Consider the following 19,610-nt stretch of genomic DNA (forward strand, 5'->3'; position numbering starts at 1 on the left):
TCTTTTCTTCCGTCTCCTGTTTTTAATTTTCCACCTCATCTTGTCCTGGATACTGTCTCAGTCTGTTCTCGTTTCCTTGGCCCCCTTGAGGGCGGGGAGGGGGCCACCGCTATTCTCAAAACTGCTCCTGTTCCACTTCCTATTGGTTTATGCTCCACTTAGCTCCCTCAAGACATCTGCTTCTGTCTTTAACCTTGATTCGCTGCTGCATGTACGCGATCCCTCCCTGTCTCACGCACTCACACGACCATGCAAACACACCTGTGCGAGCACAGAAAGCAAAGACAAGGACGCACAATAAAGGCAAACATTTAGAATCATTAAGGAATGGACGAATACATGTGGACATGGACGTCATCCCAGAGGAACAGTCAGAGGACGTCAACCCCAGCGTGGCATCTCTGATGAGCAAATCTTTGTTATTTGAAAGATCTTCAGGGAACACATATATTTGGATGTTTTACATACTTTCTCTGCAGGGGGAACATTACTGTGGCAGAACCCCAAGCTAGCTCGTGTTGTCCAAATCTTTAAAAGGCATCGAGCTTAAGGATTCTGGAGGGATTTGATTCAAGACGTCAGCGACACTAGAAACTGTCATAACACCATATCTCTTCTTGAGATCAACTGAGAGGATATAAAAGCGCCAAGTGTCGGGTCAGCTGGCCCTCTGCCTGAACTACTGGACAGATGGGAGGAATGACAGAAGGACGAAGACAAACAAGAAATGGTTGGTGTACTCACTGGTGAGCGCCTTCTCGTAGCTTTTTCCCATGGCTATGAAGTTCCGCAAGCAGGGGTTGAACTGCTCCATGATGGACTGGAAAGGGAAAAAACAGCAGGTTTGGTCAGTGAAGTAGCAGGACAGATACTGATACACGATATGAGCCACAGCGACAGAGCACCACTCTTTACTGGGGCATGAACACACACACAGCAGAGTCAGCCGAGCCAACCAGGAGGCAGAGGAGTGCAGCATGAGGATGGAGTGTACATGTTGTTGGGTGTGTGTTTGTGGAGGGGGGAGAAGACTGCTTCCTCTCACTTCCCCTGCTGTCCCTATTAAAATAAAACCTGGTTTTGGCTGCTGACTTCCTCAGCTCAGCAGCAGACCTGGACACATCCCCGTTTCCCTCCGTCACTCTGCTCCTGCTAATTGCTTTAGTTAAACACGGCGTTACACCAAAAGCATGAATATAAAACACATGTTCTCACTGTACTTGTGGTATCTATCTGGTGGTAGCCCATGAAGTGACTTCCTGGTCAGGTCAGAATATTTGACCTGACCAGGTCAAATATTCACTATGCACTAAAACAGGTTATATGATCAGAAGCCTGCAGATGAAGGAGCATCAAGAGACGCAAACAAACAAGCTCAAACAGCTCAGAAAACTCTTCAGTCGTCAAAAAATATGGAGAAAATCAAAAACTAAAGATGACAAAAGCTATACCTTCTGTGGCAAAAAAGAAAAAAATAGATAAGCTGACCGACCAAAAAGTTTAGCTTTTCAGTGGTTATCGAATAACAGCAAAGACTAAAGTTAATAGTCGTGTTTAATTTTATCCGCCTTGCTCTCAAACGAGTTTCACCCACATCCTCTGAAGGCACCCAAATTCCCGTTCCCAGGTTAACTGATATGTTCACTTGCACTCCACTGTATGAACATCAACATCTTCACCTGACAATATTTTGTCATTCTCACCACTTGCCAGCCCAAGGTGGTATTTTGCTAGCCGTCGGCAAGCAGGCAGTCAGGCAGCCCGGTCGAAATCCTTCACGCAAGATGACCGAGTGTGGGTCAGCAAACAGCGCAGTGTGGCACCACACACACACACACACACACCAACAAGAGGCCCGAGTCCTCGTTAAAAAGTGAAGGGAAAGAAAAGAAGTGCATAATGAGCTTTACCGCCTCTGTCTGTCTCTGCAATGAGTCAACTTCCTCCTCACTCTGAGCTGCCCTTTCACTTCTGCTGCATCTCTGACAAAACCCACAAATTTAACAGCCAGCAATTCTCTCTGACTTTCTTTTCTAACTTCTGAAGAGGCAGGATCGTCAGAGAAGCAGCAAAGAGAGGAAGGAGAGGATGAGAGTGAGGGAGGAGAGGGAGGAAACGAGGGTGGGTGGATCCAGGACAGAAGAAAAGATGAGCGAATTTACTGTATGTACGGCGCCAACCTCCAAGGGAACAGAGAGCCAAAGAGTCCCAACGGGACAAAGCTTATCAGCTGGACAATCCATTTCCACTTAATGTCCAGAGTATAAACTGCGCCACAAGAGAGGAGTGTTTAGCTCCAGTTACGAGACAGGAGCTGATGGCACACAACAAATGCAACTTTTCAACTAACAAAGTTAACAAGCTGTTGTGCCTGACATAAGCATTCAGCACAAGTTCAGTTGGAGATGGAGGAGTTTAAAAATATTTTACAGCCTGGGAGGACGACAGAAGCAAGAAGACTAAAGGGGATGGAGAAAAAAGAAGAATGAGCATAAGGTAAGGAGAGAGGGGGGTACGTTGGACCGTTCCCTACGAGGGATGCCTGCTAATGCCCGCCGGCTGACGCACAACGCTCACCTTGGTACACACACTTCGCCATGACTTCAAAAAGGGAAGTAAGAAGTAGGGCAGGACGACACAGGGGTGCAAGAAAAAGAGGCCGTCTGCCCGGTGAAGGAAGAGCAGCTTCAAGGCGCTCAAATAAGACGGAAAAAAAGCTTGAGGAAGAGAAGAGGAATGGGACGTGGACTGAAACGGGTCGGTGGTGATAAATACACCGGAAGTGGGGATGGAAGTTGATCTTTGTGATTGTGAAGTTGATTTAAGGTGATTTCTGGATGGATAACTAACTGCACCTCTGATGAAAAGCACCCTGCTGTGGATTCTCTGAGGATTTTTCTAACTTCAGTCATAATTGGACACAAACAAATAAAAGAGGTTACTGTCTTTTCTCTGTGCGTTTCTGAGGACAAACAAACCTATTTATAACTCCATTCCCTGCTGCCCCTCTCTCCCATCTCTGGGTGTATTTTCTGTTACATAAGGCATCAGCTGCTGAACAAACCGAGCCAGTGGAGGAGCTCCAGCAGCAGCAGTCATTACCGAAGCTGGAGCAGCGCCTGGCACGAAGAAAGGGATGATCAACAGAAGAATACATACAGGAAGTGGAGAGTTGCCCGGCTGTCATGTCTAAATCAACAGATTCTCAGAGAGAGGAACGGAAATGCCTGTGTGACGAGGTGTGTGTGTGTGTGTGTGTGTGTGTGCGCCTGTGACTGAGTGATGAGGTGTGTTACGTAATCACAGTCGGGCAGGTTTGGCCTCATGCGTCTCATTATTTCACTGAGTCGGTTTGGTAGCTCAAATACTGTAAATATTTCAGATTACTGACACGTGAATGAACACACACACACACACACACAAGTTGGCAACCCTAACCGTAACGAAAGGGTCTTTGGTGAAAAATAAATCAGTCAGACTCAGATTTCAATGTGGTGGTTTTCAACTTGAGTATAACATCCTCCCACTTCAAATCATACAACAGGACTGGAGGTTCTTTGCTTACTCTCTGATCCCAGAGTGAAGTTCTTGTCCTTTTCTTCAAATTTGTTCAAGTTGGCACTGGGAAATGTGCAACCCTGCCCCTCACACACACACACACACACACACACACACACACACACACACACACAGTTAGAGCTGTGAATGACATCCAGCAGCTGTCAGTCACCATCAGCGCTGCCCTGCACATGCTAATGGAGAACAAATTCATGAGTTCTCCCGTCATCACTAAATGCTCATAGGGTTTAGGTGATGATTTAATAGGATCATTAACTCGGCCGTCTTGGCTTAATCCACAGCCAATCAGCTGAGCTTGTTCCTTCAGCAGCAGGGACTGAGGCTGATTAGCATTCCTCCGAAGGAAACACCATATTGGAGCGCATGGGAAATGAGAGGGATTACAGAGCACTTCGCCCGTGTGCTTCGGTCATGTGTTTTAATTGACTCACTAATCACCTCCCCCAATTAAATGCCAAAACTCAATAACAATGCCAGGATTGTCTTATCACGTTGCAGCGTCAGGGGCAAAAGCTCTCATGAATGTGCTTCATCTCTGATCAACACAACTGAATGTTATCTGGAAGCCAAATACCAGCAGCACAATAACAACCGGACCAACATCCTCTCATGCTCTGCTGCGTTCCAACAGCGATGAAGATGATTTCTGTTTACTGATCTCAGGAAGATTCTACCCACAGATGATGATACGCTTTTTAATCAATCCATTTTGCAGTTCCCGTGTCACTTTTTAATGTCCTGGCTCCCTGACAGGAACAGACTAAATGTCACAGCGGAGCTAATCACCAAACACTTTGAGATCCACCATGAAGCATATCACCAACCCCACGGGGAAGATAAAAATGTGACACAAATAATTAACTGACTCGAGACCAAAGTGGAGTGAACCTTTGGAAGGAGACGTGTGACTTTTAATACATCTCAATAAAGATGTTTTACGGTGAAGAATCTGGCTTGAGCCGAGTTTTAAGAGGGACATCATCAACATCTGGCATCTTGAGGAAGAAGACAGACCTATTAATATTAATATTAATATAACAACACAATGCCAGTATGGTTAGTCATTTAATGGATTTCATGAATTCATTAAGTGAAAATGAAGTCATTCATCAAGCCAAATAATCTGAGCTACACGACTGTGTGCTGATTTTCTCCTGGTAATGAAACTGTAGACAACTTTTTTGCACAAATTCATTCATCAATAGTAATAGCACAGTAGAATAAAAACAGCACCGTACTGGTTCAGAATCCGAAAATCACAATCAGAATTCCTTTATTTACCCCCGAGGGGAAATTCTTCTTTCTTACAAACGTTGCAATTTTACCAATCAAGAAAATGAAAAGATAGGAACAGAAAAAATGTCAAATAAAACAAAATATAAAATATAAGATATTTACATAAGCTATGTTCCCTATGAGCCTTATTTTGACTTCTTTTCTGTAAAATGACATGTAAAATAACCCTTTGTTTCTGCTTGAAAATCGAACCTTTGAGACACGAGTGCGACCGCAGCATTTCAGGTAACGCGGTGGGTTGGAGGCACGTGAACGTCCACATGCCATCTCATACAGGAACACACACACACACACACACACACACACACACGATCCATCTCACGCTGACAAGCTGTTGGTTTGGTCGGCACCTGAAATATTTATTCTTGCAAGGAGAAAACAAGCTTCTCTACCTGCTCACCAAAGAATGTTTGGGCTGGTCGGCGAGGCAGATGTTCACTCTGGAAGCATCCGAGTGTGACAAATGTGTGTGTGTGTGTGTGTGTGTGTGTGTGTGTACAAGCATCACTCTGGAATTCTTCAGTGTGTGTGGTTGTTCACAGTGCTCAGTGCTGGCAGGCAGGCAGGACTGGCTGCCATGTAGCATCAGTTTCTGCAGGGAGGACGAGGATCTGGGCTTCTCATTGTGTTTTTTTGTTTTGTTTGTTTTCTGTTTTGGAGGGTTTCTCTGCAGTGTTTTCTTTGTGGAGGCAGCTTGTGAGCAACACTTGACAATTTTCCTCTGGGAAAACAAAGTATTTGCATCAGGTTTGACAGGGAGGCGCAGCCACGAGCCTTCATACAAAGCATGGGTCCATCGTGTGGTCGGCTGGCACTGCCATACCAACCACAGGACCGCTTCAGTAATGTGCGCTGCACGAGCACCGTCTGATCCGACAGCCTTGTGGCTGAGCTCTGGTTAACGGAAGGGAAACAAACCCCTTGATGACAGTTGGAAAAACACGGTCAAAAACCTGATGATGACCGTCGCCAAGTAAATGCCAACCTCTGATGAATGCTCTCCTGAACCACGCTGGTCTTTGAGGGGATCAAAATTACACTTCGAGTCGATCGAGTCATTAATGTTTACGTCAAAGGCGAGTTGCAAGTCTTTTCCAAGCCGTCACATCTGAAACTGCTGGACACGAGACTGATGTGTGAAGTTACAGTAACAGAACATTTTTTAAAATGATACTGTTCGTTTGTTTTTATTTTTCCACTGAATCTGTGACACTAAAGTAGCTGGAAGCGGATTTTGTGTGTGGTGGGCAGAAACACAATTGGCCGCGGCTGCACTGGAAGATTCGCCTGAGAGGTGTGATTAATTAATTAAAAGAATAAAGAAATAAATTCTGAACTGCTGTCTCTTCTGTCCTGCATCCAAACCACTTTTGCAGTGGGTTAAAGATCTTCTCAGTTCACAGCCTGAAAATGTCTCTTTATGCAGAGAAAATGATCCTCTTGCATCTCCCTCTCGTGCTCCCTGTGGTTCATCAGCTTTACATTACACAGCAGGTTTACCAGCAGCTGAAAGCCAGCAGTGTTTCACTGCAAGGACCACTCATGTAACAGAGAGGGAGAGTGAGGAGGGAGCTGCTAGCCCTCCTCACCAAGGTTAACAGATCCATCAGAGCAACACGGCAGCACGTGGACATCATGTCCCCTGACGGATGAGTGATGTGGAACGGAGCCAAAGGTTATACAAGCTGTTAATACTGCAACAAAGGAGGCAGGCGAGTCCTCAGTCCCTCACTGAATTCCAGTGAGTAAAACCAAAATGGAGAAAATACCTCAGTCTGTATTAAACTGTTTAAGTACACTATATGGCCAAAGGTTGGTGGACACCTGACCATCACACCTGTACATCCTTCTTTCGTGGACATCCCATGGGCATTAATATAGAGTTGGACCCCACCTCTTCTGTCTGTGGGAATTTGTGCCCATCGCCATGTTGGACAAGGACGCCTGACTTGCCAATGCTGATTATTAGTCATCATGGAGACCAATGACTGACAGATTAACGTCTGTCATGGAAAAATATGTCAAGCAGCTCCTGTCCTCACAATAAAAGCACTGACAGTTGACTGGGGCAGATTTGGCGTACCTCCAGGGATCCAAAAAAAGCACAACATGTCGTGTAGATCCAATTCAAGCAGGGCTGACTTGAGTGAAAATACCCAGTAGTTACCTCCCACACATGTGAGCACACAAACACTTGAGAGACCGAGGCTAAGAAAACAAGCACAATTACAAACACTGTGACCTGGCAGGCGCTGCCACAATGGTGTCGTGAAGGCCGTTTGAGCGCATGTATGAGTGTGTGTGCACGTATGTGTGTGTGCGTGAGAGTGTGTGGGTTGAGTCAGAGCCCACATAAACAGCAGCAGGCTCATATCATGTTGGGGCGTAAATTACTGTAAAGCCGAGCCAACCATGTGGCGCCATTAGAACCTGCCGCGCCTCTCGCTGCCAAGCAGATTAACCAGTAAGAAGGGACCTGGCAACCCCAGCAAGGTGGGAGCGACAGAGCAGGTGGAGACAAAGACACAATAGGATATTTTTTTAAATGACTGACTGGAAGTAACAGGCGACCGATTCATACGTCTGTTATCGGTGTTTATCAAATGACCAGTGAAAGGCAGCTTAAATGTCAGGTACCAGGAAGCAGCTGATTTGCAAGTCAAATAAGTCAGTTGTTGTGAGTTAGGATTTGGTTGAAAACTGAAAGTATTTCAAATGACTTGGTTACAACAGCATTTCTGTGCACTTCAGGTCATTTCTGGGCTGGGTCTTTGGGTTCGGCCGACACCAGCTTGACAAACGGGTCTAAGCCTTCGTGCTGTTCCTCTTCCACCCACAATGAAACGTCCTCCTCCTCTCAGAAAAGAAGGACCTACAGGAAGTGACGAGTTACGGTCAGTCACTCACACATAAACAAGTCTGTAGACGATCTCTCAAAAGGAAACGGGGCAAAAAACCAAAGCTTGGTTGGTCGTGGACTCCGACCAACAAAAATAAGACCCATCACAGTGACCACCGCAAAGACAGTAAACAGCTTCACTGATGATACGCAAAGTTCACCCTCCTGCTGTTTAGATGTGTGTAAACTGGTCGGGAAATGAAGGTTAACCAGATTATACACTCTCTCTCTCACACACACACACACACACACACACACACAGAGGAGAGGTCATTTACTCTGGGTGGTCGCCCTGGAAACAGCAAAGGCTCGTGCGGCGCTGGAGTGCGTTTGGCTACCACTCAGAAGTCAAGGTGACCCCGCCGTCATCAGGTGTCACTGAGTGCGAGTGTGTGACATCCCGTCTCCATGACCTGCCGTCACACTCCCACTTCTCAGCGTGTCAGCTGGTGTCCACACACACCATCGCCACACGGCGTTTTCAGTCAAACAGCACAGGAACTGAAGCGCTCTGCTGGCAATCGTCCCGCTTCCCTCAGCTACAGCACATAAAAAACATAACCGATTTTATCTGCATCACAGCAGTTGCTCCTCAGTCGGTGATGGACCAGGAATGGCTAACGTCCACCGCACACGACACGTCCTCCTGATTAGATCTCCTGTGTGCTTCATCACAGACTGATAAACAGAGAGGCATTTTTATTCCCATTAACGCTGATGGAAACTTTTCAAAACAGTACAAATGGATTAAGATGGATGTTACTGATGGCTTCAAGTGCATTCATCTTTTCTTCATGAATGTATTATGTAACCAGAATCAGAATACTTAATTGATCCCTGGGGGGATTGGCTGAATTATAAGAAGTATAACAAGCTCTGCTGATAAGACATCATTTCAACAAAATGAGGAAAACCTTTGTGAGCAAAGTGAAAGCGTGTGCTCTTGCTGTTAGAAACACGTGAAAGTTTGAGTATCTGTTTCTACTGCGCTGCTGTTGATCTGAGGCTACGCGCGTCAGATTCAGCTGCGTTTCTTTGCCACTACGCAGTGGAAGCAGTGGAGAACATCACTGTGAGAAAAGGCAGCAGAGATCCCACTGCAGCACTAACTGTACGTGGGAGTTATAAGCTCGTGTGCACATTACGGCCATCAGTGTTTTGCTGCTGTCCCTCATTATTCTGTTTCCCAGGAAATGGACATTATTTGCTTGTGCTCAGTCAGTGTGACAATCAGTGCGCTAAAGCTGAACCGCTTCAACACCCTCAGGAGATGTAAATTCAGTCCCTATCTGCTGTGTGTGTGTGTGTGTGTGTGTGAGAACTCTGCCAATTTCCCTTTCAGATGAGCTCTTATCTGCGTGCAGACGAGCAGAGGCAGAGTCAGCGCCCCCTATTCCACACATGCAGCTTCAGAAGGAGACAGGATGGAGGGGGCACTTCCGCCGCCATATATGGGAGTGCTGGAATCCCCCCCCCCCCCGCTCCTCCTCTTCCTCCCTCCGCCCTCCCGTGACAGGGCAACCCATCTTCATGCGCCTCACGTTCGGCTGGCAGGCTGGTGGGCGAAGCGGGAGAGAGGAGGTGACAGGAGGGAGGGAGGGAGGGAGGAAGTCTCCGCTGCCATCATGTGAACGAAGGTGATTATCATCACGCCAGTGACGTAACTGATTTGTTCGAGACCACTCGTCTGTCATTTACACGCGCCACACATGTGAATGAGCATATGCTCTGAAGAACACGTATGTTCATACAGAAATATCTCTGGCAAGGTCCGGATTTCGACAGATGAAGATGGGAGGAAGCGATTCTTTTCAGGAATGTTTCCTGTGACGTATAAACACGCCAGGATGTGCTGATGTAGGACTGTGTGTGGGTGTGTGTGATGCCTAAATAATAATAATAATTTCAGTTTTAAATCTCTCCGGCACCTCCTCATCCCTCCTTTTCCCCTTCCAACCCCAGATGTGGATTAAATGTCACTCTGGTGCGACATCTCCAATCAAACTCAGAAGCACACACACACACACACACACACACATACTGCAGCAGGAAATTCCTCTCAACCCCCCCCCAATTAGAGTCAGAAAAGAGTAGTGGATTCACATTTTAGCCTCCTCACTCGGCTTCCATTCATTCTGTTCCATCCTGTCTCGTCTCGTTGGAGATCCATCCCTGTAGCTTTCCTTTCATCCTCTGCCAACCTCCAGCTCCCTGACAGCCTCCACTTCTCCTCCCAGATCTCCCTTAGATAACTTATCCATTAGATAACTTCCAGATGTGCTGAAGGCTGCTGATGCACTGCACGCCACACAGCAGATGCCAACAGTTATGTTATATGACGGCTATGAAAGCTGTGTCGTAACACAACAGTAAGAGCTAACAATAAAAACGGAGAGCACCACATGCTGCTGCACCTGATGCCTTCTGGGTGCTGATTTTTGGTCCGCGTCGTGTTTAAAAAATGGCAGAGAATCCCTGACAGAGCGACAGGTGGGAGAGCTGATGATTTCAGCGGCTCCAGGACATGTCGAAACAGAGAAAACAGATTCTGGCTCATGATCGTGATTAAATAGATTGTGGCTTTATTTTTGACCAGATCACCCACACCCAAAGTGAGTTACGCTAAAAGACAATACATGAGGTGCATGCAGTGATTTTGGCTACTAAGGGACACCACCACAAGGCTAATGTGCCGAATGTTCCACTTTCCTCACCAGCTAGCAGCCAGCTTTGACGTGTCCTGCAGATGAAGCAGGCAGCTGGCTTATCCAGAAGCTAAAAGGGCTACAGGTGTGCTGAGCTGCAGAGCTGGTGATGATTCTCAATAAGGTCATCAGTGCCTGATGAAGGTTAAAGTGAGCGAGTGCAGCTCTGCACCTCGTGCTACCTGTCTGCACTGTTCCCCTCTTACGTAACACACTCGAACACCTCACAACCCTGTCAGCCAGCGTCACCGTGACGCTCGCAAAAAACGCTGCTGCCCAAGGACCAGCAGCAAGGCAGAACGCTAGAGCCAAGCCTGAAGCTTGAGTGGGCGCAGAATTCTGCGGGGAACACAAGCGCAAAGCCGGCGCCGTAGCTCCGAACTGAGACAAAAGAGGTGAACGCAGTGTGACTAATCAGAGAGGAGAAGTCAGTGGTTTGAAACAATCACACAGGAGAAATCCTGCCTTAGCAGAGCATTTACATTCGATATGCTTCCTTCCACATGAGCACAGACACTGGGGGCCTGGTTTCGCCTCAAACAGCCTCAAACATGAACCAGGTCTGGCCACTGCTGAGGTTTTCACACGACACCAAGACATCTTATCTTAGTGTGAAAGAGGGAAGAGGGAGGTAATCAAACACACTGATGGAGCTTTCTGCCAAAAACCGCTCTCTTCCTCAGTCCATCAGCTGCTGCACTTCATCGTTTCCCCAGCACATGTGCTGCCTCTGACCTGCAGCGCTCCACCCACAACTACACCCTCATGAGCTGCACAACAACCAACTGATCAGACAACAATCCAGTGAAAGCTTATGAAATCATGGCTCCATAAAAACAGAAATGTAATATCTGTGTTCCGTCCCAGTATCTTTGAGAAAGCAGCTGCAAAATGACTACTGTTGACTGTAATTCTCTGTATTTTATCCACTGGGCTAAGAAATGAAAAGGCTCTGGAGAGAAGAAAAAACCTGAACAGACTGTACTCGTGTGACTGTGGGGATAAAGTGTTCAGTAACATTACGCACAACCCCCACACATCGGACCAAAATCCCTCCTTTGAGAACAAATACTTCTGGCTTCGCATGAGCACAGCCTGGTGTCTCGCACAGACTGGACTTGATAATGTTTACGGAGGGATTCACGGCTCTGATCGCTTTAGGATGCTCCAAGGGGACACTCAGGAAATACAAATAGCAAAACACTTAAGGACAGACTAATAATAAGAGACCAAGGAAACATCTTCAGATGTCTGGTGTTGCTCCTCAGTCGGTGAGCAGCACTGCTTTATGGCAGCGTAGGACTTCAGGATTTGCGCTGGTCTGATGCCGCTTTGATGAGTCTTAAGTGTTTTTGGTACTTAATCCACTGAATTACCCAAAAATATTACATTCCCATCTGGTTACTGCTTTAAATGAGCAATTGATTCATGAACCGTACTATGTTCTGATGGTAACGGTCCATCACTGATCTACCAGAACATAAATAAACATAAACAAAAACATAAACATATCTGCATCAGCATAAATGATGTTTTTACATGCCAGAAAGATGCTTGAGGCAATGGGGTGAAGAAAACTGGCTGACAGATCAACATTGAAGCTTCTTTACTGCCCAGCATGAGAACCAGCCCCCAAAAGTCCAGTCGGGTTCTCCTCATGGATATCGCTGTGCCACACATCAGAACAGACCATTTTATCAGCTGACGCCATCTGGCCTCAAACGCATCGAGATCCTCCACGAGGAGCCGCAGGGCGTGATGGGCAGAAGGCAGAGGGAGAAACAAGCCCATACAAAGACAGCATGAAAATCAATGAGCTGACCAGCTGATATCTCGACAATCCAGTCCCTCCGCCGAACGCGTCAGAGACGACCTCACAGCAGCCTCGCCCTGACATCCAAGCTACAGTCAACACAGCAGAGCCTGCAGCGCTGCTGGGATTACAACGCTTGGCTCAATACACTCCTGAGCAAACATACAGATGGTGCTTGTTCAGCAACCACAACAACCTGAGGAAACAGTTTACCCACACTGGCAGTGGGTTTTACACACACACACACGTCTCTCTGCAGCATTGTCAGCTTCAACAAACTGAATCCAGGGGGACGTTTTAACTGACATGTCAACACACACCCAGGGGTGAATTCCTTTCATTATTTGCATTTTCTGGAGTGAAACTGTGTACCATTACAGAGCCAGATGAAGTGGCAGCCAGTCCACAGTACAGCACGGGTGCCGACAAACAGGCCACACACACACACACACACAGTCGTGAGACACTACCCACAAACACAGTTGCATCCGTCAACGTGAGTCATCCAGAAATGACATCTCTTGCTTTGGCAGCAGAGCAGTTGGATGAAAGCTTTGGTTCACTTGGTTTCACTTATTGTGTTCTGCCAGTTAGTAGTTTAATAAAGAAGGAAAGCAAACAGCATTCGAGGCTGCTGGAAACAAAATTGGACTGGGGAAGGGTCGTCAGGCTCAGGTCATGTGATCAGTTACTTCATCAGTGAGTATTTTGATGCACATCCAGCTGAAACATTCTGTGGCATTAGAATCAACTGGCGGACGTTTGTCCTCTCTGAACACTTTCTGTTTGCCACCTGACGTTGTGTTGCGTAACTGATGCTCCTGATCCCCATCTTTATACCGCATGATTAAATGGCTGACATTTGTCATCTGTGCCGTCGCCCATCAGTGGAGTAGCAGACCTGAGTCTTATCTAATCTAATGGGAGCTGGCACCTCTGGGCCTCTTCATCCTCCGCGCCTTTGATGAATTAATAAAGGCCTGTTAGCTTCTCTCCACGCGGCCTCACACAAAGCTAGGCTAACCTCATCGGATGGGCTCAGAAACGCCCCCGGGCCTCGCCACTGCAGCACACGTGCGAGCATCAGCCCCCAGCAGCGGGTCAGACCGGCAGCGGCGCTCTGCTTCCCCTCACTCCTGCTGCGTCCGTAATGATGCAGCCTGCTGATGGCAGGAAGAAACCCCACTGCTGCGTTTCTACAGGATGCCATTTTCATGGTCGACCCTCTCCTGCTAATACTGACAGCTTCTCCTTCCTTCAGGAGTTTGAGCCATCTTCTGTTTTTCTAATTGTTAAGTCTATAAAATATCAGAAAATAATGAAAAACGCCCATCAGCTTGCTTTGATATGTAACAGACAAAGCAGATCCTGATCCTGATTCTGATACCTGAACTTTGCACACTGGACGATGGACAGCAGGGATGTGAGGAAACATCGACACACCTGAGTACTGCAATCTGTCCTATTGTGACGCTGTGTCTTTTTAAAGTAATGGCTTACATGCAAGGATTTGTGTTGCGATTAAACTCCTGACCAACAGGTGGCAGTGTTGTAATCCATTTTCAGCCATTTCACCCCAAAGTAACGTTGACTGACACAGGAAGAAGGACATCACATCCCCAGTGGGAACGTGGGGACCACAGACCTGTGAAACAATATTTGGCCTTGCTTACAGCATCCCAACAGTCTGAATCACACCGGGTGCCTCAGGATACTGAACGCACCACAGCCCCAGGTGTGCTGGGAAGGAGCAGGCTGGCTGGTGCACCCAATCCAGTGTTATCAGGAGGTGTTGTGGTTCTGGGACGAGTATCAGAACGAGCCCATGCTGGAAAAGCTGGAAACTGATGCTTTTTTCCTGATAAATGACTTTAAGCAATCATTTATTGTCACCACTACTAACTTTCAACTAATTCCTTCAGGAGTACCTTTCAGAGACGGCGTCCTCACACACCACAGCACCTGTTCACATTCACACCTCCTCCTCCTCCTCTCTTCTGTGGTTTCTCTCCAGCTATTAGCGATCCACAGAAACCTCCCACAGGTCACAACCTCAGCCTGCTGCTGGTGTATTGATCCCTCATTAGAGCCTTTTCAGGGAAAAAAGCCAGCGTGTGTGTGTGTGTGTGTGTGTGTGTACATGCGTGTGTGTGTTTTCACGCTGCTGGCCACTGACTCTGACTCCTATCATTTCTTTGGTGACCTAAATTCTCATGTCAGGTTACACCACCCTGTCTGTGCCACACAGGGATGCGTGAACTGTCCCTGACCTGACCCTGCAGTACACCTGTGGTTCAGTAAGCACACACGCCCTCTTCCTCCTCCTCCTCCATCCACCAACCCCTCTCCTCCACCAAGGAGCCTCTCAGCGCCCCGGCTCTCTGAGCGGAGGAGTGTGGAACTGTGACGAGTTTCCTCACATGAAGGAAAAGCCCTCGTTGTGCCACGGCTGCTGAAATTCAGCTCACCTGGACAGGTGCCCTGAGTGCAGTGAAAGTGAGGAGCAACACCACCCAACCGCCGCCGCCGCCACCCACGCCTGCCTCTGCTGAAGAGGAGCTTTGTTGAGCAAATGACAAAGGAGGACCCGGGTGTTTGTCACCCTTTAGCCTCTCAGGTTTCAGGGAGAGTGGGAAAGTCCGTTCAGCAGGTGGTGTTTTCTTCCTGCTGACACGAGACTGAACTTTGGGACGTTAGCGGAAGCAAAGTCACTTCAGTTTCTCCAGAGGGTATCATCAACTAAACATTCATCTGTTCCCACCGATAAAGACCCCAAACGAAGACCCCCCCACATCCAGCCTCCTGTCTGCTGCCCGGGGCCAAGCTGTCACTGTGGACTCAGCGGGTGAAACTAACGCGCGTCCTACCCGGAGACAGAGAGGATCCACTGGTCCGTACGCGCCCGGTTACCCCGTCACAGCCCCGTTAAGTGACACCAGTGACACACGGTGACTAAACGGCGACCCTTAATGAAAACGATCGGCAGCCTTTGTGGACTAACACGAACCTCTGTGGTCATTTCTTAATCAGAATCACTTCACAGCATAACCGAACAGAACAATTAAGACTGAGTCAACTGAGTCAGAGTTCTCCGCTGTCTGTCCTCTGTCAGCCTCCTCTCCGGCCGTCCACCGGTGCAGCAGGTGTCCCTCCCAAACTACCAAACTGTCCTTCTTACCTTGTAGACATTCTCCGTGATACGGTGCACCTCGTCGGTCCGGGACATCCTTGTGGGAGCGTCGGTCAGAACCATAGACTAAGATGTGCTTTGCGGTGAGCTTGAGGTTTGGAGGTTGGTTTCCGAACTGTTGGCGGGGGGATCGCGGCTCCTGTCTGCGCTGACTGAGAGACGAGCTCGTCTGGCCGTGGGATCCCAGCTTTTATAGGAAAGTCCTCCGCTGCGCCCACACCGGCTCCCCACGCAGCCACTCAGCCCGTCGGTGCCTGTCGGTTGGAGCGCAGAGGCGGACTCACTTGGAGAGGGGCGGTGCTCCCTTCACGGACAGTGGGAAATGGAGCCACTTGCGACCTGAGCGATGGGACCTAAAATGATGAATGAAGATGTTGGTGAAAATATGGTTGATTTAGATTTAAGGAGGACAATAAGGACAGTCGGAACGCTGAGGTAAACAACAGAGGATTTCATTCCAGATATCTGAATTTGTGAACACGAACATGTATCTAAAGGAACCCCCGCTGACCTGGAAGCTGGACCCTCTTCAGAACGGGGCCTCAAGATCCGCTAATAAAGCAGGGCTCGATTTACCTGCACGTTTTCAGTCAATGTTTTAAGCTGAGCTGAATCAGTCAATAAACATCCTGTGTCAGCAGGAAGTGAGACAGTAGGCAGGAGTTTTTGAATTTTTATCCCAGTCGTGCTCTCTGATGCACCTGTCGCGTATTCAGGTGTGCAGAGTTTTATACCAACTTCTCCTGAAGAAGTTAGTATTTCTCTTAACAATATCCTTTAAAAGTCAAATATTTATAATGTACTCCCTTCTGCCACTCTCCCATCTGCCTGTTGACCAGCCGCCATCATCACATCGTTATTATGGTCAATGAACCCTCATCGGAGGGTTAACAAATGCTATTTACGACGGTGCCCTGAATGCAGCACAGTATTTAAACAAGCCACGCCCCCTCCGCTGTGTCACACGCTGCCCACGCGCCGCCTCTGCTACAACCATTCAGAGGATCTGACCGAGTACCCGTCCAGGAGCCGGAGCAGAGTCTAATTTTAGAGCAACCGAAACATCCCATCGCCGCCGTGATGCTCCTTCCGTCCGGGCTGCACCTCCTGCGGCTCCAGGCCGTGGGTTTTCCCGCTGTGGGTGCTGTGGTTGGGGCTGTCACACACACCTGTCTGCTATCCTGCTCCCCTTGTGGCTCGGTGGACTCTGGTGGGTCTGAGTGGGACGCAGCCGAGGGCCTTTGGACGAGACAGAGGACAGTCACACCTTTATTTAAAGAGACAAAACAGATGAGATATTTTAGGAGGAATAAGCCACAACAGACCCCACAGTCAGTCCACCCGTCAAGTGTACTTAATGGAGTAAGATACAGATCGTTAAAGGGACAGTTCCACTCAAACTTCTTCCCTACAGTGAACTTTATCCACCCCGATTGTTCTGGAGATATCAGAGCAGTTTCATGTAGGAACTATTTTTCAGAGGGAGGTGTGGACGCACCTGAAGCTCTGGGGATGATCCTGAGTTCCCGGGTCGTGGTCTCTGGAAACAGACGTGACTGTGCCATCCAGTTCTGGCTTTCAGGAGAAGGCAGACATCACGAACTGTCCCTTTAACCTGTTGGTGCTTCGCAGAAACGTTCAGTGACGCGGGGGGACAAAGTGAACCCCCTCCAGGCTCAGGTGAACAGCAGGCATGCGCACACCTCAGGTTTATTTCTGAACATTTCAATGACTCGTCTTTCAGGAGCGTTTTTCTACTCACATGAACTCAAACGATGACATGAAAACAGCTCAGCCGCGTGTATATTCAGCACACAGAGGAGGTGTCGTCAGGTGGGCAAGAGCCTGTGTGGGCAGCACACACACACACACACCTGGAGCGTCCATTCATTCCTCCTCTCAGCCGCTCCGGGTCCACGTCCGTGATTCATCAGCGCGGCGCTCCTTCATTCAGCCTCTCGTGTGTGCGTCGCCCACTCGCTCCCACGCAGCACCAGCGAGCCGCAGAGTGGAGCAGGTCGAGTCGGGAGACTAACACCGTGAAGTGGTCCAGGCCCCGTGAAGTGGTCCAGGCCCGTTCAGGAGACCTACACCGTGAAGTGGTCCAGGCCCGTTCAGGAGACCTACACCGTGAAGTGGTCCAGACCCGTTCAGGAGACCTACATCGTGAAGTGGTCCAGGCCCCGTGAAGTGGTCCAGGCCCGTTCAGGAGACCAACACCGTGAAGTGGTCCAGGCCCGTTCAGGAGACCTACACCGTGAAGTGGTCCAGGCCCGAATGATGGAGGCCATCAGGAGCGGAAACACTCTCCGTTACAAATTAAAGGCGGGAATTTGAACTTTCACGTGTTAGCATTAAAATATAAAGTGCACAAAGCAACAGCGTCATGATGCAGAGAAACAAATTAAGTATTTGGAGCCTTAATGTGTTCAGAGCTGCTTTAACTTCTTTTTTTAGTTTTTTATTTTGCTCATTCTGTTTTGTTTCGTTAAACTACATCTGACACGCAGCTGCCAGTAAAAAAGCTCATCAAATGGAAACTCTAGTGAAGTACAAGTACTTCAAAACGGTACTCATAGCAGTACTTGAGTAAATGTACATACTTTGCACCACTGGGTACTAGTTACTGTGTTTACTGTACTTGTGTTTATACTCAGGTGAGGACCAGCACTGACTCAGTCATCAGGTCTGACATCAGGGCCCCCTGCAGACCACCCGGATCGGGAAACCCTGTCCTCTCCGAACGGGGACACGTGTCAACAGGGTGGGGACCAACTGTTGAAACAAAGCTGGGATAACAGTGTACTGATACTCTACTTTTACAGTACTAATACTGCAGTGCACTGAGTCACCTGCTCACCACAGACCCTTCAGAAAACACGTCGCCACCTGGTGGTCAAACCTGGTAAAAGCTGCTGTGACTTCAGGGGGAAAGCAGAGCACGACAATAACAAACAGGTTTTATTGAAAGAGGCTGCAGTGAGCGTTACAGACGAGTCTGGTGCTGCTGAAGTGACGTCTGTAGCCCGTCAGTGACTGTGAGATTAACTGATTTACAGACCAGTTCCACAGACCTTCACAAACGTGGGTCACCGCCGCCGCAGGTTAACAGGCAGCGGCGGATCATGTTAGCGGCAGATCATGTTAGCACCCTGAAAGGGTTAAGGACAGCAGTCTGGGCTGCAGAGGCGAACCCTCAGACCATCAGCCCTTTGTCCAGTGACACTGAGCCGAGAACTGGATCGGCTCTGAAACGCCTCAGACAGCGCGGCTGCCGTTCGGCTGACGAGGCCTGCATGGGGAGAAGGTGTTCAACGCCTCCGCTTTAAAGGGGCAGTTCACTAACACCTCATCCCTCAGCCCTGCTGCTGTTCCAGTTCTGGTTTTGTTCTCCATCTCAGCAAACCGAGAACGAAGACATTCAGGACAAAGCAAGGCACAGATCGAAGCGCCATCATGAAGCCAAACGAATCCCTTTTGGTTTCTGATCTTCACTGAAGCCCTGAAGGGAAAATGACAAAACTCTGGAGATAATTAAGTTTTTATTCTCCTGTGTGAGAGCAGCCACACAGCAGTTTGGCCAGGATCATTTTTAGTCTCGTGTGGAAGCTTTGGCTGCAGCTGCTGTCAGCCATCGACAAAACGTTCCTCACTCATCAGCCAGCAGGCTAACAGCTGCCGGCAGACTCGCTCAATCACTTTTCTAACCAACAACACGTGTGCTCGTGAACTGAGACTTCAGTGAACCTGGAGGGAAACAGAACCAGATGCCCAACAGACTCCCCAGTTTGACAGAGCAAAAACGCTCACCAGAACACTTCTTGTTCTCATTTGCCTCTCAGGGCTTCCGTAGATTTTCTCAGCACAGGGCGAGTTTCACAGAGGAAACTGCCGTACGTCCACGACAGTAAAGTCAGCTGGATTTTCTGCGGTTTGGCAGGAAGTCGTCAGGACTAAAACTGCTCGCGGCCCCGTCGGCGGATCGCCGGGCGTAACCTGAACTGTCAGCACGGAGGCGTCTTTAAATGTCACAAACAAAATCCCAATCAGCTTCACTGTGCTGAAATGTGAAGACTCAGATGATCAAACCGCGTAACAGGATGAAGTCTTTCTGTGATCTGAGCTCAG

General features: G+C 48.4%; 1 protein-coding gene across 8 annotated transcripts in view; it reads right to left on the reverse strand.

Moving 5' to 3' along the window:
* baiap2b (BAR/IMD domain containing adaptor protein 2b) overlaps positions 1–16,592 on the reverse strand; it is a 53,607-nt gene extending 37,015 nt beyond the window's left edge. Inside the window, exons 1-3 of one of the 8 annotated variants that reach the window (XM_046376298.1) lie at positions 16,501–16,592; positions 15,471–15,835; positions 745–820 (exon numbers count right to left, since the gene is read on the reverse strand). In XM_046376298.1, the coding sequence (XP_046232254.1) occupies positions 745–820; positions 15,471–15,545 (151 nt within the window). In that variant the 5' untranslated portion in view covers positions 15,546–15,835; positions 16,501–16,592. Of the gene's footprint in view, positions 1–744; positions 821–15,470; positions 15,958–16,500 lie in introns of those variants that run through there. The other 7 variants (XM_046376297.1, XM_046376300.1, XM_046376301.1 and 4 more) reach the window with 7 other exon arrangements.
* Positions 16,593–19,610: the final 3,018 nt, after the last annotated feature.

The sequence above is a fragment of the Scatophagus argus genome, chromosome 21 (assembly GCF_020382885.2).
Source record: "Scatophagus argus isolate fScaArg1 chromosome 21, fScaArg1.pri, whole genome shotgun sequence".
In the NCBI taxonomy this organism is placed as follows: domain Eukaryota; kingdom Metazoa; phylum Chordata; class Actinopteri; family Scatophagidae; genus Scatophagus; species Scatophagus argus.